This window comes from Ambystoma mexicanum, chromosome 2q (assembly GCF_040938575.1).
Source record: "Ambystoma mexicanum isolate Mex_15411 chromosome 2q, UKY_AmexF1_1, whole genome shotgun sequence".
Classification (NCBI taxonomy): domain Eukaryota; kingdom Metazoa; phylum Chordata; class Amphibia; order Caudata; family Ambystomatidae; genus Ambystoma; species Ambystoma mexicanum.
This window is the reverse complement of record NC_090924.1, coordinates 1,016,459,418-1,016,487,178: the sequence shown is the minus strand read 5'-3', so window position 1 is coordinate 1,016,487,178 and position 27,761 is coordinate 1,016,459,418. Positions and strand designations below refer to the sequence as shown.

At 45.4% G+C, this 27,761-nt stretch overlaps 1 protein-coding gene across 1 annotated transcript in view; it reads right to left on the bottom strand.

Moving 5' to 3' along the window:
• CUBN (cubilin) overlaps positions 1-27,761 on the bottom strand; it is a 1,794,835-nt gene that overhangs the window by 1,633,033 nt on the left and 134,041 nt on the right. Inside the window, exon 8 of the mRNA XM_069648353.1 lies at positions 1,779-1,947. Within this exon, the coding sequence (XP_069504454.1) occupies positions 1,779-1,947 (169 nt within the window). The remainder of the gene's footprint in view (positions 1-1,778; positions 1,948-27,761) is intronic.

Here is a 27,761-nt window from a genome sequence, read left to right as displayed (position 1 = left end):
ACCTAGGATATTGGCACCAAAGTTTGTAACAGACTGCATATTAGCCTGCAGTATAAGTAGATTAGCTACAGGCAAGCCTTACTTTGCCTCTGGCCTCTCTCCATCTTTCCCCGGTATGCCGTCCTTTCATCGTGTGATATTTTTTCATGGAGGTTTTTAACTACAGGTTTTTTAATGAAAAAAACTCATCGAATTTTTAGGGGGGATAGAAAAATATATATATATGGGTTTGGGTGTTCGAGAATAGCAACGAAATTAAATGGGATTGGAGGTTTGGTGGGGGTACCTACCCAAAAATAAAAAATTAAAAAATTCGATGAGTCTTTTTTGTTAAAAAAATCCACTGTAAAAACCCCTGCGAAAAAACATCCCGCAACCTTTCCCCACTCTTCATCACATGTCTTTCCCTCGCTGGCTTACACAAAAGTCTAAATTGCCGTTATTAATATTTCTCCTGAGATCTGGCAATATATATGCAGAAATGTTGCTTTATGTTCTATGAATTTGGGTGAGATATCTCGACAAATTAAAATACTGAAATGAGTTTATTGGTGTCCAGAGAGATTGAAAAAAAGAGGACTTTCTAATTGTGATGAGTGTTGTATAAGAGATTGGCACCTTGGAACACATGTTGTGGAGTTGTGTACAAGTCTGTGGTTTCTGGGCAGAGGTGTGTGAGGCCTGTGTTCAAATTACAGGTGTGAATTTAAATTTGGATTTCAAAACAGTGATATTGGGAGATGATACTGATTTAAATGAACTCAGCTCGGCACATAAGAAATGGCTATTGGGGGGCGCTATTGTAGGCAAACGCTTTGTGCTTCGAGGTTGGGAAGCTAAGATAGCTCCTTCACTTGATGAATGGGTAGAGGAGATGCACAGACTTTCAAAGGTGAAAAAGTTGATTTATAAATTGAAAAACAAACTGACCTTTTATGACAAAATCTGGGGGAAATTTACTTCTTTTAATTGAATTTTTTTTGTTTTGTTTTGTTTTTTTGTTTATTGTTTTGTTTTTATTGTTTTGAGGGGTGGTGGGCTTTGTTGTATTATATGTATAGGCTGTTTCCTGCTTTCTTGTACATTACTTCCGAATGTGTCACTATATTCGGGTTATGTATATAAAATGTAAATAAATAATACAAACATTGCCATTATTATTGCCATTGACATTTTTTTATATAGCCACCCAGAATGTGGGACCACCATAATTGTCATTGAATTAGGATTTGATCATATCATTAAGTAATAGTTCAACCGAGCATACAATGTATTGAAACAATATGCCTAACTTGGTGGTCGGTCATTTTTTCAAAAAAAAAATGTCGAAATAAAAATTTCGAATTCCGTTTTTTTAAATTATATATTTATTTTGGGGTTCAGGATAAAAAGAAAATGGGTAAAACAAAAAAAATTAAAAAGGGGGGTTGGGGGGAACCCCCCCATTTCCAAAAGAAAATGCATTAAAAAATAAATTCGACATTTTTTTTTTCGAATTTTTTTTTCTCGAAAAAATGACTTTCGACATTATTGGTTTCTACATTATGACTATAAACCGCCTAACTTTACTGGTGGTTAATTCGTGCATTATGTGATAACTACACAATTCACTAGCTAGAAACATGTCAAATATCAAGGCTGGTAGAAAGTGAAGGTAATATGTAAATTAAGTTCTGTATGCAATAAGGAAACACACATGAGAAGGCCACTTAATTGAAGCCCGGTATAGGTTCAGCAGAGCGATGCATTCTGGGAAAAACATAGCTACACAGCAGTACCTGTTGGGCACTCCCCACAGTAGAAGGATCCAGGTGTGTTGAAGCATTGCACAGGGGGGTCTTGAGAACAAGGAAAGCTGGGTAGGCTGCATTCATCAATGTCTGCTGTGCAGGCAGAGTTGCCAGCAGGGGCCATCCAGCCAGAGTGACATACACAGTTGTACTTCGGCTGTCAAAACAAATGCAACATGCTTAGACACTAGAAGCAGTGACGTGACATGGGGGAAGTGAGTAATACTGTTTTCAAAAAGAGGACTGCAGGACTAAGGCCTGGATTAATTTAACAAAGCATATTAGGGTAACACGTATTTAATATGTGCAGATTCCTTTAAAAGCATTGTTTTTGTTTCCACAGTTGCAAACATTCTCAACTTCATCCAATAGGTAACGAACGAAAATGTTTCTATTTTCCTTGCCAGGCCTGCTTTTCCCTTACCCTGCATTTTTCCCAACAACGTGAATGTAAATCAATTTGCATCAGTTCATTTGATGTTGGATGTAAAAATGGTAATGAGATTTTAGCAGATAACTCTATTCAAAAGACAAGGCTTCAGAGCTGCCAGAAGCACGGAAACTGCTCTCCTGAACATCCGTGAAGACCTGCTCTCCAACCTTGACTCCAACACCCCCTGTGTCCTCATCTTGCTTGATCTCTCTTCTGCCTTTGACACAGTCAACCATGCCATCCTGCTTAACCGTCTCTGTGATAACCTGGGTATCACTGGTCAGGCTCTGGCCTAGCTGACTTCTTTCCTCTCTGACCGACCCTCCCAGGTCCAACTTGGGTCCTTCCTCTCTGCTATCTTTTTCTCTACCTGTGGTGTCCCCCAGGGGTCTAACCTCTTTCCCTGGCTGTTCAACCAATACCTGGCACTCCTCGCCCACTGCATCGCTGATCTCTGCCCCAACTTTCAGTGCTATGCTGATAACACCCAGCTCATTTTCAGGCTACCCTCGGCCTCCTCCTCTCCCTCTCTCATCTCAGACTGTCGGTCTGCTATCCAAGAGTGGTGTGCCGCCAATGACCTCTGCCTTAATGCCAGTAAGACTGAGATTCTCCTCATCAGCACATCCACTCACTCCTTCCCTGCAGCTCTCTGGCCGGCCTCTCTTGGCCCTCTTCCTGCTCCCACCTGCAAGGCTAAGAACCTTGGGGTCATCTTCGACTCCACACTCTCCTTCTCTCATCTCTGACATCTCTGAGAAGTCACACTACCAGCTGCACCTCCTTAAAGGTATTCTTCCTTTCCTCTCCTTCCCCCAGATGCTCAGTGTTTCCAGAGCTCTGGTTCTCTCTAGGCTGGACTATCGCAACAGCCTCTTTCTAAATATGCCTGCTTCCACTCTCCGACCTCTGCAACTTATCCAAAACAGGACTGAGAGACTTGTCCTTGGCCTCAAGCCCAGGGATTGTATCTCTCCAGGACTGAAATATCTGCACTGGCTCCCAGTAGCTGCAAGGATTAAGTTCAAAACCCTCTGCATCACCCACAAGGCCTTCTGGGGCCTGGGGCCTCAATACCTTCAACTCTTTCTTCCTAAATATCTCACTTCTCGAGCTCTTCACTCATCCGCCTCCAACTCCCTCAGGGTCAGTCGCTTCTCCAAGCAATGAGTTGGTGGTAGATCTCTTTCCTCGGCTGGTGCCTCCCTCTGGAACAGCCTCCCTGCCTCCCTTAAACTTGAGGAGAACCACCTCTGGTTCCCGAAGCTCTTCAAAACCTTTCTCTTTACTTCTGCTTTTTCTCCTCCCCTCCTCTGCTGACCTCCTAGTGCAACTGGAAGCTGCACCGGCTACCTGGACACCCTCTGAACTCGGGAGCAGGTCCTCCCTCGCCAGCGTTTCTCTCCTGCACTGCCCACCTGGCAAACATCGCACTTGGGGACTGTCTCTGTATCCCTACAGTCCCCCTCCCAGCCCTGACACCTGATGCCCGCACTTACTCATGCACTTGCCACCTGCTGGCAGCTACTTACTTATTGTTATCATCTTGCCATGTACTTCACTTTCCCTGCCCCCTTCCGACGCACTTGCGCGATCTGAATGACACCTGGCCTAGTAGGATCATTGTCAGTCCTCCCTATGTTCCCCTCCCTTACCTCGTCAAGCCTTGAAACACTTGTGTATATGGGCGTTATAAATGCCATATCATATCATATCATCCCATTCAAAAAGGCTAAACGTCAAAGTTCCTCATAGTGCAAATTATGAGTGTTTTAGCCATTTTGCCTTTTTAGCCTGCCCTCTAATTAAGACTCTCTTTGAGCACCTCAGGGCTTCAGCAGAAAGAGAATGGTAACACTGAGGTCCATAGTTCATTGAAAGATATCTATGATATTTAGGGTGAGGATCACAAGATCTAGCCATGATTTTAGTGTGAGGGTAACACTGAGGCTCACGGTTCATGGAATTTCTAAGAGCTGTGTATGATGTTTCGTGTGTGGATAACACAGAGACCCAGAGTCCATGGAATTTCTAAGATCTATCCATCATGTTTAGTGTGAGGGTAATACTGAGGCCCACAGTTCATGGCATTTCTAAGATGTATTTATGTATTGGTTATTTATAAGGCACTTGTACAACAAGACAGTGTTTCAAAGCGCCACAAGGCAAAGAGAAGGGAACAAGGGAATAAATAAACAATGGAAAAGACAATGAATAAATAATAAAGCAAACAGCTGTCCTACTAGGCCTTGTGACATTCAGAACGTGCATGTGCAGGGAGAGAGAAAAGGGGGATCAGGGGCTAAGTGGTAATAGGGTACCACAGGGGGGAAGTGCAAGAGGTGCCAGTTGGGGGGGGGCAGCATGTAAGTGCATGGGTCGAGACGTCCCAAGTCAAGAGGGAAGTCAACCGCCCAACAGGTAAGTGCAGGGTGGAGACACTCTACCCAAATGTGGGTGTGGGCCCATAGGGCAGTGCAGGGTGGGTGCTGGTGGGAACGGGGCAGAATCACCCGACAGGCGATTGTGGGCCCCAAAGGCAGTTCAGGGGGGTGCTAGTGTCGTATGGGCAGAAAGCCAGGAACAAAATTGGACTCTTGAGGGAGCAGACCGCCAATCCCAGCGACAGAGGGGAAGGTTAGCATGGGAGGGGGAGAGGGTAGGAGGAGGAGAAGAGAAAGGTCTTGAGTTGTTTTTGGAACTTGAGGTGGTCCAGTTCAAGACAGAGAGAGAGAAGGAGACTGTTCCATAGGAGCGAGCCAGCTGAAGAGAGATATCTGCCCCCAGCCCCCTACCTGGAGAAACATTTGATCAGCAGAGAGATGGAACCAGAGGATCAAAGGAATCTGTAAGGAGAGTATTTAGTAAGAGAGCTGCAGGTAGATGGTCTCTGGCCCCAGACAGCCTTGTGGATGATGCAAAGGGTCTTGAATTTGATCCTTGCAGCAACCGGGAACCAGTGGAGAGATTTTAGAGCTGCAGAGATACAGTGCCAGGGCTTGAGGCCAAGGAAAAGTCTTGCAGCCCTTTTCTGGATTAGTTGAAGAGGACGGAGTGAAGAAAGAGGCAGGTTGAGGAAGAGGCTGTTACAGTAATGCAGCCTGGAGAGGACCATTGTTCTAGTGTCATTGACCTTCTGGTGGAAGGTGAGGAAAGGGAGAATGCCTTGTAGAGGAGCAGCTGAATGGCTCTGCAGGAAGTCCCGCCCCCATCCTTCCTATATGTTGGAATCCGGAAATTGCACATACACAACACCAGTGATGGTGCCTATTCCACATAGAGAGTTCGATAAAAGGTATCAATTGAGAAAACCCTATATGATGTATCCTCGTAGAGATGACAATCTCTTGGAGGAGGTCCCCGAAGGAATATGAAGTAAGCTTTCATATGCGGAATGAAGATTGCACTTGTGAAGAGCACTGCAGAAAATGCAAACCGTTTCATAACTGTACAGATGCAGCAACACAAGTAGACCAAGTGATCTTAAAGGCTAGATATACGTAGTGAATAGATTAAAGGTGGTGCCGCCATTATAAAGAATTCTGGACATCAGTGTCACATATTAAGTAAGCTCAGACCTGTTACTGCTTCAAAGGGGCCCCCGTGGGTTCAGCCTCTAAGGAGATGAAGTTGAAAGTGGGCCTTCTTGGCAAGGCCCAAGATGCCAGGATTAAAGGAGAGAGAGGAGTCAAAGATGACCCCAAGATTTCTTGCCTCAGTGGAAGGAGAGGGGGGTGAGCCCATAATTCATTGGAGGTGCACCAAGAATGAATATCAGACAGGCAGTCGGGATGATAGAGGAGGAAGGGGAAGAGGAAGAGGGGAGCTTGAAAAAGAGTTGTGTGTCATACACGTAACGAGGAGAGAAGGTAGAGATCAGGTGAGCAAGAGGTACAAGGTAGATGTTGAAAAGCCAAGGCGAGAGAATAGAGCCCTGGGGAACACCACATGTAGAGAGAGTGGTGGTGGAGGAGATCTTTCTTTGATGTTTAGTGTCAGGATCACAAGATCTACCCACAACGTTTAGGGTGAGGGTAACACAAAGGCCCAGAGTCCATGGAATTTCTAAGATCTATCCATGATGTTTCGTGTGAGGATAAAACATTTTGAATGAGTAGGAAAATGAAACTCACAGTTCGTGACATTTATAAGATCTATCTATGATATTTAGGATGATAATAACAAAGAAGCCCACAGTTTATGGAATTTCTAAGATCTATCCAGGCTGTTCGGGATGAGGATGGTACTGCGCCCATATGTCATGGATGTTCTCTAAATTGCTTTCAGGGTAAGGCTAATACAGACTAAACATTCCTGGAATTGCTATCATGTATCCCAAATGCTCTGGGTGAAGTTAAAATTGGTCCCCATGGCTGAGGATAATATTTGTGCTCCCGGTTAATGGAATATCGGAAATCTGTGACATTAAGGGTGATCTTAATACTGAGGTCCAGAGTTCATGACATTTCTAAAATACATCCATGACATTCAGGATGAAGGTAAAACTGGAGTACCTAGTTCATGGAATTTCTAAGCTCTTTTCATGATGTTTAAGGTGAGACTAATGCTGGGGGACATAGTTAAGGGAATTTCCAAGCTCTTTTCATGATATTCAAGTCGAGGGCAATGCTGGGGGACATTGGTCATGGAATTTCTGAGCTGCTTTCATCACGTTCAGGGTGAGGGTAACACAAGGGGGCATAGTTAAGAGAATGTATGAGACGTTTCCATGATGCTCATGTTGTGGCATCCCATCACTAGTGGTGCGATGGTCTATGAAAAGACACATTTTCCTTGGCGTCTTGTTTACCCCATAAGGCTGCAACAGTAAGTTTAGCCGCCAGTATCACTTTTGGATTAACCTTGGTGGTGTATAGACCTATATGGTAATATTATCCCACATATGAACCCAACAAAACCACCCTTCGATTCCAAGTAATAACAGGACTTGGCATGGTGTTTGTCACTATAATAATCCCTTCCTTACAGACTTGTGCAATTTTAGGACAAAATCAACAACAATACATAAGTGTGCTGTACTCCTCCCCCCAATCCCTGAAAAAACTACCTGCTCCTCAATTTATGGGAGTGCTCTTTTCTAAATTACAATGAAACATTTTAAATACATGTTTGATTTGTTCTCTTTCCATTAATCACATAACTTGTAACATTATTTTCTTGAAAGGCATTTTCCTTCTCTGGAACAACCAATGCAGCATATTGCAATCCTTACATACTTGTAGAACTGTTCCTACTGAAGAAGCCACTGCTCGAAATGATGCTCGGTGGTCCAGACATCACATTTTAACATACGCTCGATTTGGAAGATGTGTTGCCTTTCAACATCTGTCTCATAAAAGGTGGACGGTGTGATGGGTGAGACGTTGGCATTAACGCAATAGGTTGTAGGCTAGTGGAAAGATCTGTAGCTGGGCCAAGTACAGTCTCTGGACTCTGGCATGGCTAGCTGATGGGCAATGCGTTAGTGTTGCTGGGTCACATGAATATTCCAAAACTCTGAGAAAAATCACATAGAATTTTTCTGCAGGTGAGACTGAGGGACAGTTTCTGCATTTGAAATGCACGGTTGCCCAATGCCCACCCTCAAGCTTGCTGTGAAGTGCATTGCATCTCCTGTGTTGGCTGCTAGTTTGCACTCAGATCACCAAGCAAACGAAATTTACCAAAAAAAACACAAGTACATATGCAGAATCTTATTCAATGATCTTTTACTCTGGTATGGCAGCAATCAGCCTTCCCTCACGTCCATATTGTATACCCATTTTGCTTCTTACCATTAGGGTTCCTGCTCATCCCCACTCCCGAAACCAGTGTTGGCTTTCCACCGACACACCATCCCATATCCAGACCCATTCACATAGCCAAGTCTCTTACAGGTGACAATAGTATGCATTGCTTTTGAGGCTTGCACGTGCCTGCTTCTCTCCCTGTTTCCCCTTTCCTTCATTTCAACTTTGCAGTCTCTTGAGTCCATGGTGATATGGTGTTGGTGGTTGGTGTCTCTCTGTGTTCTGCCTCCATATGCCGAACTTCATTGCATTCACGCGGGTTAGCTTTCTTACAGTATCAGTACACGATAATCACAAACAGCACATTACTGCATAGTCACACAAGGGAGACTGTCTGGTTTACACACCGATTAGACTTGTTCCCCAAATGGCTACTTATAATCGCAATACTTAAGAGCTCAGTGTTTCTCAGCGTTTGGTCTACTCTGAGTTTCGAATTTCCAGGTTCCTGCTGCCCCTTGTTACAGAGATGACGACTCTTCTTTGACATTTCTGCTCCATTCTGTACCCTAGCTGAAATATCCTCCTCCAGTTAGCCTCTCTGTCGCTGTGCTCCTTGGCTTCTCTTACAGTTTGCAAATCATCATAGCATGATGACAGGTGAATGATTCCAACAGCATAGCAGTACACCTTAATGGCAGAAGCTCAGCCACACACCTTGCTGCAAGCTTTCCAGCTACTGCAGGACACATCGGAGGTGCTGGAGATGACGGCTGATGGTCTTCACGTCCATTTTCACACTTTGGAGTCCCAGCTCAGCTAACACCTGCCTCCAAGACCATTTTCTCAGCAGGGTCCCTATTTTCACTGGACAAGTTTGATAGTGATTTGCATAGAATCAATGCCAGATGCAATTCCTCTTTTGAGCGGCCGCTTCCCCAACCAAACAGGCCAAAGTTGCCTTTGACAGAGGGCACAACCTTTTTTGACCCGCTCCTTTGTTAACACCTAATTATATATCCACCTTACCGTTCAAAAGACTTTGGGCCTCATCACGAGTTCGGCGGGAGCCCTTAAATGCAGCAGTAACAAAGATGGGTGTATATGCGCCAACATAATGAACATTTTTGGGCACAATTAGCACGCGCTAAATGCGCCGAAAATGCCCCATTGGGTCCAATGGACCCAATGGGGAATACCCATTACCACCCAACCCTTGATCTGGCGCTAATAGTGCCGGACCGGGTGGCAGTAACGCTATTAGCCCGGGTGGTAATAGGGATTCATATCTCCATCTCCTGATAAGACCTTCACATGAGGCCTTTCTGAGGTTTTGTTATGAATGAACTCACTTTCATTTTTTGGTCCTCCCCTGTCAGTCCAGAAAAAGTAGACACCCCTCAATCGTAAGGCAATGTACTTTGTTGGCCGAAGACCAACCGCCACATGTGTTTAGTATTAGAAATATATAGCCATAAACTTGACTAAAGTGCGGCCATTTTAAGGTGACTGAAATCACCACTTTGTTTTCTCTAACGTTTGCCTTTTGCTTCCTGTTAAAACTGCTTTGCTGAAAAATTATTCTGCTCCACTAGTGCATAACGCAAGGCCGCGAGAGACACGTTTAAACATAATGCAGCAACCCAGACAGAAATGCCCGGTCTCCTCCCTCACGAGTCCTTGGAAGTAAGCAGCAAGGCATTCTAATCAGTACACAGGTGCCAGCTAGTCTCGGTAACACAGTAGAAATGTTAGAAGTGAACATTAAATGGCTTGAATTATGCTCTGCTTTGCAGCCCCCCTTTCCTGAGCCCTGCAGAGCCCTGGAGAGCAAGTTGACCCCCAGTACACAAATAGAAACTAGGAGATGGCAAGGCCTGGAATGTGCCTCTCCCCTGCACGCAGCTTGCTTGGAAAAACAGAAGCATTGTGTTCTTTAAAACAAAGACTTATGTCTGTAGGCTCGCAAAATTGCAAACTGTTGCTAAATGAATGTTTGAAGGTGTCATACTCGTCACCATTGTCAATCATCATGCCCAATTCAAAGGAAATGTATTAGGGGCGGTATTGGATGTGTCACTACTGATTGTAAGATGATTGCTTTGTATATATGTAACTGTTGTACGATTCTCACTTTCTTGAGTCCCCCGGGGTCTGGAAACACACGTTGCGGGGCGTGTGACCCAGTTGGCCAACTGAGACTATTTGCTTTGCAATAAACCCTAGCTTTTGGGAATACAACCTTGTGTCTGGCCTATCAGTTTGTGTGTGCTGATTGTGTCTTCTTTCCTTACGCGAGGGTCCCTCAGGGGCCCCTTCAAGATGGCACCCGAATAGGGACCCTCCCCCACTTGTTCCATCGTGTACGTTCTAAAATAAGGAAGGCAGAGAGAACGGCGAGGACGGGACGATCGAGCCAGGATCAAGAGGTGTTCGGGGCGCCCCTGTGAAAGCGATGAGAGACTCCTTTGCAGATCTGCACACAACTAATCCCTGATTGATGTACCCAGCCAGAGAACAAGGAGGCGAGGGTCCCAAAATGAGGCAGAGTGAGCCAAGATACGCAGACACAACGTCATTGGTTGCGTCAGTATACGGACGAATTGCATCTTGAAAGACGATTTGACTGATCAGGTGAGTCGTGCCCTTATTCAAAGTAACCCTGATATTGGTTGAGAGTTGATTTTGCAAAATCAAACACCCAGCGTAAGGTTGATTAGCCGAGGGTAAGGTTAAAACATGCCTGGGGTATTGTCCACTTTAGCGGGATTTTTCCGCTGCGGTAGACAATTTTTGGAAACTGGCCAGGTCGCGCCACCCAATTGGGTCGCCGGTGTATGAGATGTATGTGAAATATGGTATGGGAGCGATAATGTTTTGTGAGAATTGGCATAGTATAACCAGAAATGAGGAAGATCTTCAGTGGCCGAATCACAGGAGTTTTGAGATTGGGAGGATAGATTATTTGGAGAAAGTGTTGATGAAAAAGAAAACACGTCCTGCAGCATTTGATATCCTTAGGGACTGGAGAAGGGAAGCTATGTTTCGTTGGAGAAGTAGAGAGAAACATGCGCGCAGGCATAAATCGAAAGCAGAGAGCGTGAAAGAAAAGTAGGAGGAGGAGTGGAATGATAGTTTGAGAAAGTCAAATAGACGCGATCAGTTGAGTTTAGAAAAAATATACCCACAAAGAGAATTGCATTCATCAGATGAATTGATAGATAAAATATTGACTGATACAAAGCGAGGCCCAAGGGGAGAAACTAAAAAGACAGCGTCAGTGACTATTGCTCAGCCCCCTCCAGTTGCTCAGCCCCTCCCTACTGATCAAATCCCAGCACAGCCACAGGCCACACAATCAGCGCCTCCCATTAGCCAGTCAGTGCCGCAACAGTCACTTCCCGTTTCCGTTGTCCCATCTGCAGCTCCCTCCCTAGAGATCGTTTCTGTCCCATCTGCCCCTCCTGGGATTGAACTTGAACTCATTGAAACGAGGGAAGGGGCTGGACAAAGTGGATGCATGAGAGTGACCCGTAGTGCGATCAGGAAGGAGAGAAAACGAGAGTTGCAAGAACAGGCAGATATCTTCACATCTAAATCCAGGTTTGCCGTGGCAGGGGACCTTACAACCAAACGTCAGAGAAACCTATTCTAGCACATGTATAACCAGAGCTCCTAAGACTCAGAATGGCTGCAGATCCAGGATCTGCTGGAAGCAACCAAACAAGTAGCTTAGTTCCATAGACACCCTCCTTTCTAAATCGCCTAGTCTGCCATCACATGCACCATTGTTCCCCCATGTCACAGTAATACAAGACCCTTGTCCCTTGGTCTTTCTCCCCCAAAGCTGGTCTAAAATGGTAGCTTTCGCCAAGCCCTTATTGCTAGGGGTATTTCTCTCACGCTCTCCACCAGCCCCTAAACGTTTAAGCATGGAAGTGAGACTCACAGCATAGAAGGTAACTCAGGACTCAGCATCAGTACAGGCAAGATGGTTCAAATCAGAAGTGAAACATCCATTCAACTGGTATGTGCTTTCTTAGCCATCCATAGGGCTCTCCTATACGTCACCACACAATTAAACATGAGGCAATCCTTGTCAGAACCAACAACCATTTAGCCAAGAGCTACATAAATCAACAGGTGGTGAGCAGGCGGAGGTATTTGTCATTGACATTATATGAGATATATCAATGGGCAGAATTGAATGTGTATACAATAAAGCATTGTATCCTCTTGCGGAAGGAGATAATATGTGTTCCAATTTGCTGAACAGGGATTCCTGATTGGTTCAGTATGCCTACTAACCCTTGGTGTTCCAACAGCAATGTCTACTGTATGGTATGCCCCTAGTAGATGTGTTTGCATCCAAGCGCAATCATCCACTTGCTATTTTTGTGTCAAAGGACTGCCCTTCATGCTTTTAGGGCAACGGGGGTGTGATGGCACAAGTGGAGCATTTGGCTTCCAGGTTATTTATCAACTTTGCTCTCCATCAATTACTCACTTGGTGCTGCCCCCTTGAGACATGCCTCTCAGCATGTGAGCATTATAGGGTAATCGCGTTGAAACCCTGGAACAGGTCTCTCTGAATCTGTTGGCCAATGTGGCCTTCCTGATTTCAATTACTTCTGGACTGAGAACAGATGAACTTGGCACCTTTTTGTGCCGTGAGCCGTATGCACAATTTATGGAGGATAGAATTGTTGTAAAGCTTCTTCTTACCCTCCCTGAGGGCAAGGAGCCGTGTTACCTTAACAAGGAGGTGGACGTCCCTGCTTTTAGTGATCAATTCCCCCCCAGATGCTGCAGATTCCCTGAACAGGATGTGGCCAGAGACATTACCTGCAGCGCTCAAGTTCATGTTGAAAAGTGGCTGCCCTGCTTAAAATCTGACCTTTGTGATCTCAAAGGAGGGCCAGAAGCTCATCCCCTCCAGACTAGGTAGATTAATTAATTTAGTAATTATCACAGCATAAGCAGTCTCTAAAACACACTTGCACTTCCTAATCCAGACACAAGCCACTCCATGGATCTCAGTATCTTGGGTCGAGTTGGGTGGCACATCCAAACACAACATGTGCAGGGTTGCAACCTGGGCAATTCCTACAGCATTTATTTGTCACTACAATTCCCTGGCAGGTGGTTCAACACCCTTGGAATGTATTTGGCATAGAGCTGGGGGAGCCAAGGAACTCTAGGGTAGGGCTGACCCGTGGCCAAGTCTGGGGGTCTGGCCTGACTCTAGGTTCCCAACATGGGCTGAGCCCAGTAAATGGCTGCGCAGAACGAGAAGGGGCGCGGGCAGTGTCAAAAAAGGGGCTGTGGGGAAGGAAAGGGATACAAAAAGCGCAATAGAAAGCACGCCCTTACCTCCACATTGAAACACTGCTCCTCAGCTCGCCAGTCTTGTTTTCTTCCCCAGTCGGTTTCTTTTTCTGACAACACTGCCTGACTTCCTGCCCCGCCTCAGCCAATCAATGAGTGGCCGTGTCAGGACCGGCAGTCAGGCAGCTGGGATCAGAAGACAAGCAGATGCACTCCAGTAAGTGTTCCGGCAACACTTACAGCATTGTGATTTATTTGTCTTTTTCCAAGGAAGTGGTTGGGCACCCGATGGGTTTGTATCCGCCCCCTGCTCTGGGCAGGCACTGGCCCGAGGTGGGGGCCGGGCCCGAGCCCTAGGTTGAACCCGAGCAAGCCTGAGACACGCTGGGCTCGCCCAGTTCTAATTTGGCACAGTGATACTTTCCTCTGTCTCATGCTGATAACTCATTAAATCGCTAGATGTATAGCAATGCTTTGGTATATGTTCTTCATTTACATACTGGAATCTGCTAAGTAGTTCGTCTGTGACTCTGATAAGGAAGAAGGACACAGAACTAATGGGTCAATTTATTTATGGTAATCTTAATTACACTATGTCCTAGTCTTCCTCATCATAGTCCTAATTTCACCCCTTCCCCCAGCCTAGAACTAATGTGGTTGGTGTACCAGGAAGTGGTGTGGGGGTGGATCCATATGGTCACATGGCGGACTTGAAAAAAACATTTTTTAGAAAACACAGAAGATTGTGTCAAGAATCCTCTTGTTGTAGCACTGCACACTGGAAGAGTACAAATGGTCCAGTCACCCTGGCGGTTACTGTGTAGCATCCTTGATAGAGCTTTGTTACCCAGGAGAACCAAGGGCATTCGATCCAGCATGATGTCACACATCTGCCTTGCACATGTCCCTGAGCTGCGTCCTGTGAGTTACTGCTGACTTTCCATTTAATCCAGAGGCTCTGAGGAGTTGGCATTCAACAACAACGTCCGTGGTTGCTTGTTACCTCCCATTTAGTTGCTCTATTTTTTGCTTAGCTTGTTTCAGGCTGCTTTCGAATTGCATTTGGGCTTGCTGTACTTTTTCTTGCCAGTTTTCTATATTATTCAGTATCATGACTCTGAACTGTACTTAGACCGCTCTCTGAGCCCTCCTGTCTCTACCTTTGCTGTACATTGTACCCTGCCTGCCTGTTTTACATCCCGGTTTTACTGTGAGGCATGTACAGTTTATTTTGGCGGTCATTCTTCACTGGGTCCCTTCTCATCTCTGAAAGTAATTGCACCGCTTCATCCTATAACTACACTGCAGGATGGCGCCTTTCCATCTTCGCTCCACTCTACAGTTTCCATGCTCCCATTCCTGAATCTTCCTGTTGCCGTCTAGGCTAAACCTGACTTTATTTCCCTCTGGATTTCCTCAACCTGTTATATGCTTTCCTGTACTACAGTGGATTCCCACGACTGCCCGTTTGTCGTTGGGAGCCCTTTTCAGAGTTTATTTCTTTTCATCCACATGCCATTGGGGAGGTCTTGTCCATTGAATTCTGGTCCTCAGACAGCCTTTTCTACTCCTCTGGATTGGGATTCTCCAGAGAAACCTTCCCAGTTATCTTCTCCAGTATTGGGGGGTATTGAATGGCGGGGTATAGGATCTCCTTGGGTCCGCGCTATATGTAACATTATCTTGGTCTTGAATGTCCCAGATTTGGCTGTCCTTCAGTCGTTCCTGCTATACTCTGACCTGAACTCTCTACTCATCTGGATCTACTGGTGCAGGTATCGAGTCCTGTCCTTTTCCATCTTTTCTACTCGACCTGCCCTCCTTACCCCAGGTGCTTATTACCCTGGCACAGAGTGCTGAGGGGAACAGGTAGTAGAGCTGAGCTGGTGGACATATCACATTGAAGAACAGGTACTGTTCCCATTGCTGGCAGAGGACAACAATGAGATTCTTTCCTCTAAAGATGTTTTATAAGGTAGCAGGTAGGGTCTTTCTTGGAAGGCTATGTCCCACATAAGTATTGTGAGGAGTAGGACTTTGTGTAATGAGGATTTGCAGTAAGAAATCAGGATATGGCAAAAGAACACCTACTGCACAAACTGTTTGTCAGGGGTGAATGGGTAGAGCAGGATCAGAATGTTTGGCTGCAGGAAATCAAACAACAAGCCACTGCCACAGGATTAGATATATGGCAGGACCAGGGTCCATTACATCATGCACTTAGTGAACTGTATATGGCCCCAAGGGTAAAAGAAGAGCAATGTAAAATTGCCTAAATAGCGGTGTACCTGTACCTCCACATTGGAGTAATACAGGAAAAATATGCCAAAAACCTAGACCTGGCAAAAAGGCAAGTACAATCCCTAGAGAAGGCCCAAACTGATTTGGGCTCTGCAGAGCAAAGGCTACAAAAGAGCCAAGAATCGGAGAGTAAAACCAGACAGTACCTGACAAAAGTAAAAGAAGATCTGGATCTCCTGCAGCAAGAAAGGGTAGTTACTGACACTGCAAAAAGAGTGTCAAGAAAGTTTGGACTCGTTAAAACAGAGCCAACAAAAACTGGTGCAACAATTAACTTTTAACAGAGTCTGTGCAGAACAGCTCCACTTCTTACAAGACCAGATAGACCAAGTAAAAGAAGAAAATTATAAATTAATTCTTAAAGACCTTGAATCCCAAACAGAGTTCGATGAAGAGCGCCAGAAAGCTGGTGCATTAAAAAAACAAAGGGATGACCTGGCTACACAGAGGAGTACTCTAATTCAGGAAAAGGGACGCCTTAGGCCAGGAAGTCAACTATTTAAAAGCCAAGGTGGAAGAAAATCACCTGGCCCTCAGGCACTGGGTGAACACAAAATGGACTATGAAAGCTGTTAAAGCACACCAGGAGGGTGGAGGAGGCTCTGGCAAAGAATGACCAGGCCAGTAAGGACAGAACTCAGGAGGTGAGCCTCCTGCAGCAAAAATTGGCCCAATGCTCCCAGATCAGACAGGAAGCACAGAGAGACAATGAGGATCTCTGTGAAAAAGATGACAGGCTCCATAGACAAATCGTCATGCAGGAACAACTAATAGAGACCAGTAAGGCCTTAATAGAAGAACAAAAGGGTCAGATTCTTGCATGCCATCAGGGAGTAGGGGCTGAGAGAGATGAGGTCAGATGGGAGAGGGAAATCCCTGAGCATAACCTCATGAACCCTGGCACCAGAGACTTTAATCTATTCCATTCCATGGACTCTGCCACCCCCATGTCCACTGGATCACAGGAGCCAAGGGCCACAGGGATGGTAAACTTCAACCCAATGGGGAACATGGGGCTATTAGGTCAGCGCCTCCCAGAAATGGATGGCCGGGCATCTATGTATAGGTTCCCAACTGCTAGGGCCATCTTCTCTGAACAGGGAGACTCCAGTGAGGGGAGAATCAGAGAACAGAGAAATGGATCCTCAGAAATATAACTCATCAAGAGATCAGGTAGTGAAATTTGGTGAGGAATTCCATGGGATTAGGCCCACTAAGACCATACTAAAAACCTCTTCCCAGCTAGGACAGTGGGGGGGAGGGGTTGTACTCAGCCAATCCTGGGTGCAAGGAAGAGTCAGAAGACTGTTCTGAGCGCCACAGGACCCAAGGGACTAGGCCCCCACATTCTGCCAGCCATTCTCAAGCTCACAGAATCCGGGTGGGTCTAGAAGACCAGACAGCCACCTCTGGTAGCAGTGCCTCTGAGTCAGAGGATTAATGGACATGGGTGACCCGAACTAAAAAGGCTAACAAAGTCAAGAGGGCCTTGCTCAAGGATCCCCTGAAACAAATAAAAGCTATTAGGAGCGTCATCACGTCCTACCACAGAAATATTCGGTTTGGGAGCACCTTGAATTATTTGAACAGATGATGGAGACGTTCCATCTGAAGGACAGCCAAAACTGTATTCAGTATGTAAAGTGGAAATTTTCTCCTGAGTACTCCAGCTTCTTTGCGGGGCTGGAGGATCAGAATCATTCCAGATGGTCCACCTGTAGGGCGGCCATCCTGAAACATTTTTCCATTCATAGGAATCCTCAAGAGGCTCGCAAGGCAGCCTACCATTTACAATATGGGGAAGACCAGGCCCCACAAGAATTTGTTCAAGAATTGAAACGCGCCTTTGCGCAGACCACTAGAAGGGTGCGCACTGACAGTAAAGAATTTGTGAACACCTTCTTTCATGCTCTCCCTAAGTATATTATGACCCAGCTAGTGAGGGACTTTCATGAGAAAAGATCACTAGACTGGATCATTGAACAAGCAACGCGCATCTATGAAGTACAGAAGCCGTTGGAAAATATAAATAGTAGCAAAAGCCGCAAAACAACCAACACCCCTGCTGCTCTAAGGTGGCGGAGATGAAGGTTGCCCCCATTTTAGATCTGGAGATGGGGGGGCCTAAAAACCTTCCCGCGCAGAATCCAACTAACCCCAAACCCAGAAGGCCCTCAGCCCAATCCCAAACAGGGAGTCAAGGAGGTAACCCCACAAATGGGACCCCTAACTCCCCTGACTGCATCAGCCCACACTACAAGGGAAATAGACCCATCCTAGGCTATGTGTGGACTCCTCCAGCTGTAGTTGAAATTCAGATTGGAGAGGAAGTCACCATCACAGAACGGACCCGACAATTCTCACTGGAAGTAAAAATTAAAAGAGGACAGAAACTGAAAAACCCTGACGCCTATGTCCATCTCAATGCTCATTTCCAACAGCAAGGGTTGGGGGTAAACCCAACACCACTAGTCAACATAGAACACAACACCATTCCAATAGAGGTGGATAACAGCGACCTGAAGACTATCACTCTGGCCGCAGGCACCATTATTGGAATGGCGGTTGATGACCGACATTTTTCCATAGATTTAGGTAATGAACTGTTAGGACCAATCCCCAAGGACTGTTTTGACAGTGATAGCGACGATGACACAAGACCAGACAGGATCTTCACCCGGCATGGCGGGAATTTCCTGGTGTACTCTTCCTGCCCCTATGGTAAGGAAGATGTGACCTGTGACTTCAGGAGCGATGAGGTGATCTTTCAATTCCACGAGGACTGCCTCCCCCACCTGAAGCCATCAGTCCAAATCAGCACTTTGACCAGGGACTTCTCCACCCAGCTGGAGGAGGCCACTGAGATAGCCAAACCGGAAGTCTTTCCAGGCTTCAGGCAGATGGTTGAAGAGAGAGTCAACCTAGCTGATGCCTGTGAGACTCTGGAGCAAAAGCAAAAATTGAAACAAGTTTTCTTAGATTTTCAAGATCTCTTTGCAGTGGACTCATATGACTGTGGTCGCACTGACATCCACACAACAACAATTCCCACAGACCCTGGCATGACTCCAGTGTTTGTGAGGCAATATCGCTTGCCTCTCGCATCAATGGAGTCCCTTACTGAAATAATTAAGAACCTTGAGTCTCGTGGGATAATTTGTCCAGTCCACAGCACCTTCAATAATCCGGTGCTGGGGATTTTGAAACCAAAAGGCCAGTGGAGACTCTGTGCTGACCTAAGGGAGCTCAACAAATGGGTCCATACATCCTGATGGCCTCTTCCCTACATTGACCAAGGGCTGGCCCAGATCCAGCGGTCAAAGGTATTCACTGCAATTGACCTGACCAATGGGTACTGAACTGTATCTGTCAGTAGGGAGGACCAATACAAACTGGCCTTTACCTTTGCGGGGCAGCAGTACACTTTGACCCGGACTCCCTTCAGATACATCATCTCCGGCAATGCATTTAACATCTTTCTACACAAGGCCATGCCCGACTTGGGTGAGAGGGGTAACCTGGCCTATGTAGATGATGTTCTAGTCAAAAGCTCAACTGTGGAGGAATACATAGCAGAGATCCGTTATGTCCTGACCCAGTTGAGGGCTGCCGGAGCAAAACTCTCCTTTCAAAAGGCACAGTGGTGCAGAACCCGTGTCAATTCCTTGGGGCATGTGATTACTCCTCAGGGTCTCTGTCCCCAGGAAAAGAAAGTGGAAGCACTCCAGAAAAGATAAGACCCCACAACTCTGCGGGAACTAATGAGCCTCCTTGGACTAACTAATTACAGCAGAAAGTTCATTGAGGACTACGCAGAGATCACAAGACCCCTGATCCATCTTTTGAAGGGGGAGGTCAAGTGGGAGTGGGGTCCAGAACAAACCGAGGCAGTAAGACAACTCAAAAGAAGCCTCTCACAAGCGCCTTGCCTACCTTACCCTGTCAAAAACAAGGAGTTCTTCTTGGAGACAGGGTTCTCAAATACATGCTTGACTGCAGTATTATATCAAAAGCATGACAAGGACAATAAAGTAATCTCCTATGCGAGTAAGACTTTATCCTCTGTGGAGGAAAAATTCAACGATTGTGAGAAGGCACTCCTGGCAACGGTGTGAGTATTGAAGAATTACCGCCCGTTCATCCAGGGGGAACACATCATAGTGGAGACTCCACACCAACCTTTGCAATATCTTCAAAGTGACAGAATCCGGGCCGGAAATGTGAGTAATTCCTGAATTACTTCCTGGATTTTGTCAATGCAAGGCATTCCTGTGGAGGTCAGATATGGCCAAAACAAGAAGAGTCCCATCGCGTGGTCTGGCTGACTTGCCTGATTGTGCCAGAGAAAACTGCCTCGAGGACGAAAGTCTTAAAATCAAGGACAACATGGAGGCATACCTTAATTCCCCACACAAAGTCTATGAAGAAGACCAGTGTGAGGGAATACCCAGTGTCTATGTGGATGGGTGCTCCTACCATGTTGATAACGACGGAGAAAAGGAACGTGTGGCCGGTGTAGGGAATGCATGGGTGAATGATGCCCCAGACCCCTCCGTCGCATACAAAATCAGTCCCCGAAGTAGTTAAGTGGCAGAGCTGATGGCTGTCCATCAAGCCATCCTCACTGCTATCCAACACCAACTCCACAAACTGGTCATAATCACTGATTCGGATTATGTACGGAACGGGTTCGTGGAGCACCTGGTTAACTGGAAAACCAAAGGCATGCTATGTGCTAATAATAAACCATTGAAACATGGGAAATTAATACAAAATATTGACGATCTGGTCACCTCGAATGGGATGACCATCTACTAGAAAAAGATCAAGGGTCATTCTAAAGTAGAGGGACCAGACAAAACTGGGAATGACCTAGCTGATCAGCTGGCCAAAACCAGAGCCATCCAAGGGGACCTACTTGAGATCGAGTCCCTGTTGGGGGAAATACAAGTCACTGCTATCACTAGGTCCCAGACAAATGCTCACAATGAACTCTCAACTGCACAATGGATTAAGGAGACCCAAGAAGCTGATTTGATTACGGCTCAAAAGGGGATCCAATAATTGGTAAGTTTTATCAACACATTGAGGACCCTGAGAACTTTCCCCTGACGGATACCATTTACAAATGGAAAGAGGACCTCAGAGTGTTGATGAAATGTCCAAAAAATTTCCGAATCCAAGACTGTTTGCTGGTAAGGAGATCCATAGCTGGCCATGACCAGTGGGTGGTCCCTACCTCATTCCGAAGCGTGATGCTAAGTCACGCCCATGATGCGGCCACAGCCAGTGTTCGGGGGTTTCCTACGACACTAGAAATCTTGTGAGAGATTGCATACTGGCCGCAATCGGGGCAGGACCTCGACCAATACTTGAAGGGGTGTCTTGTGTGTGCACAATTTCAGCCAACATCCATCACACACCGTGCTCTCCTCCAAAAGACGGGGATGACACTGCCTTGGTCAGATTTACAATTCGATTTTATCGGGCCCGTGATTCGCTCCTCTAGGGGGAACAAGTACATGTTGACCGTGACATGCTTGTTCACTAAATGGTTGGAATGTCTCCCGGCCCCAAATTGCAAGGCAGAAACAGCAGCTGCCCTGATGATCAAGGACATCTTCTTGCTTTTTGGACTTTCCCAAAGGATTGAGTCAGACCGAGGTAGCCACTTCACTAGTGAAGTGATGACAAAGATGTGGGAGATACTTGGGGTCAAAAGGAAACTACACATTGCCTACCGGCTAGCCTCTAGTGGTGGAGTTGAGAGATACAACTAGACTATTGGGAGCATATTAAAAAAGTTTGTGGCTGATTCTGGGCCAAGTTGGGACATTCGATTACCTCTTGTCCTGATGGCCATCAGATCTACCCCTTCTTCTGCAACAAAAATGTCTCAGTTTGAGCTGATGACTGGACAAAGGATGGTGCTTCCCCAGCATCTGCTCTACAGAACCCAAGAGCAGACCTTAATAAATGCCTCCACAACTCATGAGTATGTTGAGAATCTGAGAAAACACCTTCAACATGCTTTTGCCTATCCTCAGCAGAATCTAGAAAGATCTGCAGACAATATGAAGACCCACTATGACCTTAAGACAACTAAAAAAGAATACCAAGTAGGAGACCGGGTCTACTTGTACAATTTCCAAAGGAACCAAGCTAAAGAGCGCAAATTCCTCCCTAGTTGGTGGGGTCCTTTTGAAATTGTAGAAAGAATCTCACCAATCGCCTACAAACTCTGTATCCCCAAGGGCAGTTTGGCAAAAGGGGAAGACAAGTGGGTCCACATAAATCAGTTTAAGAGTTGCCATCCCAGGCATACTCTGCGGCAAATAGAGGAGCCAACCGGAAACCCAGAGGGGGACATTCCGGACACCTAGGAAAATTCCAACTGTTAAAATCATTCCACCTGTTCAAATCATTAGTAAATATAGACGGGGTATTGTAAACAGTATTCAATGTATGCATCTGCCCCACTACATGAATAGTAGTGGGGAAAGTTCCATAACCATGCTTTGTTCTGTCTCATAGCACTGAAACCAAGGATTCTAAGTACCAAGGAGGACCACTAGGGGACCGGGAGGAAAGACCCAAAGGGCCCGGAGTATCATTCCATACTCCCATCCAGAACCGGCAAGGAGAACCTATTGATCCAGCACGGATGGGAGAAGCAGACGACTTTCTCCACCTGGACCAAAGAAAGAAAGAACATCCCAATCTCCCGACTTCCCCTTGATGGGCGGTCAAACTTAAGTCAGCAGGGGGGGCTCTGTGGGATGTCTTGACCCACTTTTGCTCTGCCATGCATCATCCCTGTGTTCTGATGGTAGCGGAAACATCAAAATGGCCACAAACCCCTTGTGCGTGCCAAAACCATGAAAACCGCGCTCTGCAAAGCACAAAAAGATAGCTGCCCAATCTACCCCGCATGTTGTCATTGGTGGAAAGGCAGTGCTCTGCTAAAGGAAACCCCAAAATCTTGCTTTAAATCCTTTTTCTTTGTTGCAGAAACTGCAGAATATTGGTACAAAACACCCTCAACATCCAGAATTCTTGCTGGGTGCTACAATTCAGTTAGTTCAAGAAATCATTATGAACATACAATGTCCTGAAAAGCTGAAAGTATCAAAGAAATATCCACAGCAAAAGTTGCCTGCCTGTGAAATCTGTCAAATCTGGGTGCAGTACCATCAGCCGTCTGAATGACAGCTGTCAGAAGCCTGCCTGAATAACTTTAAAAATGTATAAGCTGAAAGCAACATTTGCAATGTAAATGGCCTGTTCCTGAGAGTAACCTATGTTGTAATTGTTAATCCCATGGTTTAGAATCTGAAATAAGTGTTCTAGCTGCTAGTTTGAAATCACAAGTTTGTTTTTAAATCAAGGAAAAATGCAACAGAATTAACCTTTGAACTCAGCCTGGCTAAAAGCCACCCAAACTGGAATAACAGCTCTCCTTCCAGCTCCTCTCCACCAGGAAATCACACCTAAGTGATGATTATAGGGTGGGGGAAGAATTTGGGCTACTGAGGCAAAAGGAGACAATGGACATCGTCCAGCTAAAGGAAATGCTAATTGTGAAGGGTCGTAAATGTCCTCTGCCCAGGAGAAACAGGGAGGAGACTGCTCTTGAACTGCAGGGAGACAGAAGGAGGCGGAGACAAACAGCCATCTGTGGCTGAACCTTCACAAAGAACATTTTGTTTAAATACATATAACTTACTATGTAAAATTGTGCAAAATATAGAAATAACAACATTGTTAATGTCATTTCTGGATGCACGGGTGAAAAGGCGCCAGACCTCTGTGGCATGTTCTGGGAAGAAACGGCGGAAAATGTGATATTACACAAAATGTATTTCTGATAGAAGTATGAAACGTTACACACTTATGCCCATGTTATACGCGCACACTTGTACAAATTTTCTGATAAACTGGACATTGTGTTCCTAATAAAAAAGGGCAACATTCGGTGGAAAGCAGACACAAGATCCTACAGCTAAGGGGTTTTGAGGAGTATCTGCTACTCAAAGTATGTGATCTATATACGTGGTTGTTATAGAGGTCGCACATGTGGAAATATGTATTGTACTAAAAGTAGATTTTGTGTTCAAGAGGCTAGGGGTGGACTCTAGGCCTCATGAACCCACACCATTAAGGTGACACTCTGTTTCTGTCCTCCTATCAAGGCAGAGAAGAGACCTTGACCAATCCATGTCAAAGGGGCGAGCTTAGGATAAACCAGCACACACACCCCTTTATTATAAGCATAAATAGAGAAACCTCAGCGCTTAGAAAAACACACAGATTCACCCACTATCCCGATGCTGACGAAGCACCCTGCAGCAGAATTATCCATCTTACTTGCTCCAGACTCTGAAAACTTGGCAAAGCAGAAAGGCCCATTATATAGCTGAACCATTTTCAGCTAGGCCTTACATTTCCAGAACCAGAACCAACCCCAGAAACCTAAGGGGAACAAAAAAAAACAGCCGGGCTGTGCTGTACTGCTTGCCTTCTAAAATAATTATTATCAGAACCAAAAGATCCAATCCAGCTGTGTCGTGCTGTGACCAGAGCCATTGCAGATCAGATCCAGCCCAGTTGTGCCATTCGGTGTCCTGAGCGCCTTGGTGCTGCCAATCCGATGTGCCCTGACCAGAATCCCTGACCAGAATCCTGACGGTTCCGTGTAAAAACATATCTAGTGAGTAGCTATAGATAGAACTGTGTCACTAGCATATGTACTGTCCATAGCCAATCACTATCTTAAATCCATCCTATCTTGTCTTCAGAACCTGCATTGTTAGGAGTACTTTTGAATTGCCTGAACTCTCTATCCTATCCCTCCTATTTTTCTCCTGTGCTAGTATTGTTAAAACTATCTTTGCGCTGATATTTTTCAACTGAAGTAGGCGAGCTCCACTGCAGGCAGTCACCCTGATCCAGTGGCTGTGTTTGTGTGTGGTATTCGTTTATTCATAGTCATCATATAGTGTAAGAAATCCTTTTGGTCATTTTAAATGTGCATTCCTGTTTTCCCATTCTTGCACCTATATCGAAAAAACGACCTCCACTAAAACGTCCATAACTTCTGCTTGTAGCTAACATCCACAGCTTAAACTCACATCTAAAACCTGAAAAGTTTGCTTCGAATTTCGTTTTAGGGAAATTCTGACATGTGTAAAACAGCTTTTGATTGCTCCCGACCTCAGTTTTAAGCTTACTGTCGGATTGCTTCAAATCTAGGACCAGATGATTGACAGTCACCTTTGGCTCAATGCATTTATGATTTAAATCATCTGCTTTAGTAGCTACATTCCCTACTAGCTTCCCTTTTCTTGGCCCTCTTCTCTTGGGCCTCCACCGACCCTTAATTGCTCAGCAAAGGACCTGCATGTTGTTTTTGACAATGGACTCTCAGTCAAAGTATATGTCCCAGGATTTTGAAAGAAGTCTAATTTTCTGTTCAAGTGATGTCTGCCTTGGCCCTCTCTCACTGGATTGAGGTAATAACCTCCTTTTTGGCTTCCCTAAAAAATTCATCCAGCAACTTGACATTTTTCAAAACAATGCAGCCAGGTTAATTGGTCCTTAAAACTTTGTGAACATATTACATCCAAGCTTCTCTCCATGCATTGTCTTCCAATACATTCACAGTACAGTTTCTTCTTCACAATTGTTATGGTTTTCCCATAACAGGGTTGAATCAACCTATTCCCATGACCTTTCACTCCACACTCTGTTGAGAAATCCATCCCTGCTTTGTAACCAAATGTATGCTACATGGCACAATAGTATCATTAAGAACTGAATTCCATATTCACTTCATTGCCCCTGCTGAAACACATCCCTGAAACATTCCTAAACGTAATTCACTCCCAATCCCTACCCTTTGTCCCTCATTTCAAGTGAGCCAGTCAGGAATTGAGGTGTCGGTAACAATGTTACCGGCACCTTTTCTGGACTGGCTCACTCGGTGTTTGCTGGCAGGGGCTGTGAACTACCAGCAGCCACAAACACCTGATCTTCACAATAAGAGGAGACAATAAGTCAATGGTGCTGTTTTTTTCTTGCTTCCTTGCCCCTTACATAAAAGTTAAAAAAATCTCTTAAAAATGAAACTAAAAAACGAAATTCAAGAGATGAAGGGCTGCACAATAAAGGAAATTATGGAAAATCTTGGGACAGCTGATGAAAACCTATTTAAAAATTCGTAGACTAATGGTACGAGGTAAAGGACAAACCAAGGTTATGAAACAAATTAAAACAAAACGAACTCTACAAAAGTCAAAAATATTTTTAAAAAAACTATAAGGCAAAGTAACTTAAAAACATGCAAACTAAATCTCACGTTGTTCAAAAGTATCCCTCCCTGTTTGCAATTCACTCTCTGGCTGCCCCGATTGTGGATTCGCCATGTTACAACAGTTATTAAAACCCCAAAGGAAGAGCAAACGAGCTGAGCTTTTTACAAAAACTCAGACTTCCTTTGGAACTTTCCGCTATCTAGGGAACCACTATGGAATAATTATTGTCTTCTACAGTGGACAGTAATTACTACCAAGCAGCAGTAAAGCCTGGGCAGAGAAGACTCACAAGACGTAAGCCTACTATGCCCGTACAAGTGGTTAAACATGGCCTAGCAGCCTGTTTGACCTCCCGCTCAGCCATTTCCATATGGGGAGAGGGACATGTACAGCTCCCCAGTTTGGGCTGGGACTTTTGTGGCCCCCACACCCTCCCACTGGATGACCTATATGCAGCAAGTCTCCTTGAGATTGATATCCTCCCTCAAAATCCACCAAATTTGAGACGAGCTGTTAGCTAGCCTAAAATGAGGTGGATTTTGTCCTTTTACTGCCGGGTCCATAATACAGAATGATGCATGTTACCTCAGCCCCACCGACTCCGGTCCTGTGTGTACAATTTCCTGCATCCAGAACAGCCGGGATTCTACAGTGGACAGTAGTAGGCTGCCTGGTGGTACAGGGCTACCGTGGAAGGTCAACTATGCCCATTTCTGCAAAGAGGCTGAAATGTGGTCATTGATTGGTCAAAACCTCTCTTTTAATAGTAAGAGATCTAATTAGCTGCCTCCAACCAACGTGAGATTCCAACTCTGGCTTGCGATTCAGCAGAGGTTCGAGGGTTAGGACGAGCCAAATGGAATCTGCGAGTCTACCAGAACTCTCAGAAGGACGTTTTTGGGGGGCAGCAGATCTCTTTTTTGTAGTTTCAGTAGGTCTACGTGCAAGATAAGGTTTGCAAGAGGTTCTCACTGACAAAGGTGTATGCCATACTAAGTGCGAAGCACCGCAAAGGACAAGCAGCCTTCATTCAATTATGAATCGTTTGTGATGTGCCATTATGGTGGCAGACTGAGAAAATAAGTAAAAACATGTTGGAGAAAAGGAAAGCATTTAAAGAATTTTAAATTCGAGACTGGCTGCCATACTGGTCCGGGACTCTGATACGTCTGGTTCTGAAGGCACACCCCTTTGCCACCTTCTCCGAAGCTCTTAATGAAAAGTGCTTAAGATCGGAAAGAGCCGGATCGATGCTTCTTCACTCGATGGATTTGACCGGCTTTTTCGCATACTAGGTCTTTTCCCCTTTCCTTCAGGATGAATGCTTTCCTGGCAAGGTTTCAGTGTCAAAGTCCTGTCAGGCACAGGGCTGCGGCAACAGCATTTGTGGTTCTCCCTGCAGCTCGCCTTTCCTAAATAATTGAAGGCTTGCAGCTACAGCGAATGAATCCTTTATTGCTGATAGGACAATTCCCACAGCCTCAAGAATCTTTTCCAGGAATCTCTGTCATTTGGAACGTGCCTGCAGGAGATGCCTCAGCACGCCTGTTGGTATCTGACGTCTCCAGCAGTCAGCAGCGGAAACCCAGTCAACTTTGCGAGCTACAGCAAAATGTACGCCTGGTTTCCCATGCCCGTGGTGTGCTTTGCCAATGCACAAAGCGACACTGAAAACCTCCATCATTTGTCTGATAGTGGTATTGAACAGGTGCCTGTGTTTTTTGGTATTTGAGTATAAACCTAGTTTCAAGGATCGTCAGAGCACTTTGTAGAGAAGAACAGTATAGCCTATGAAGTCCTGTGGAGAAAGAGTTACAAACACTAGGATCTGATGACGGTAGGGGTC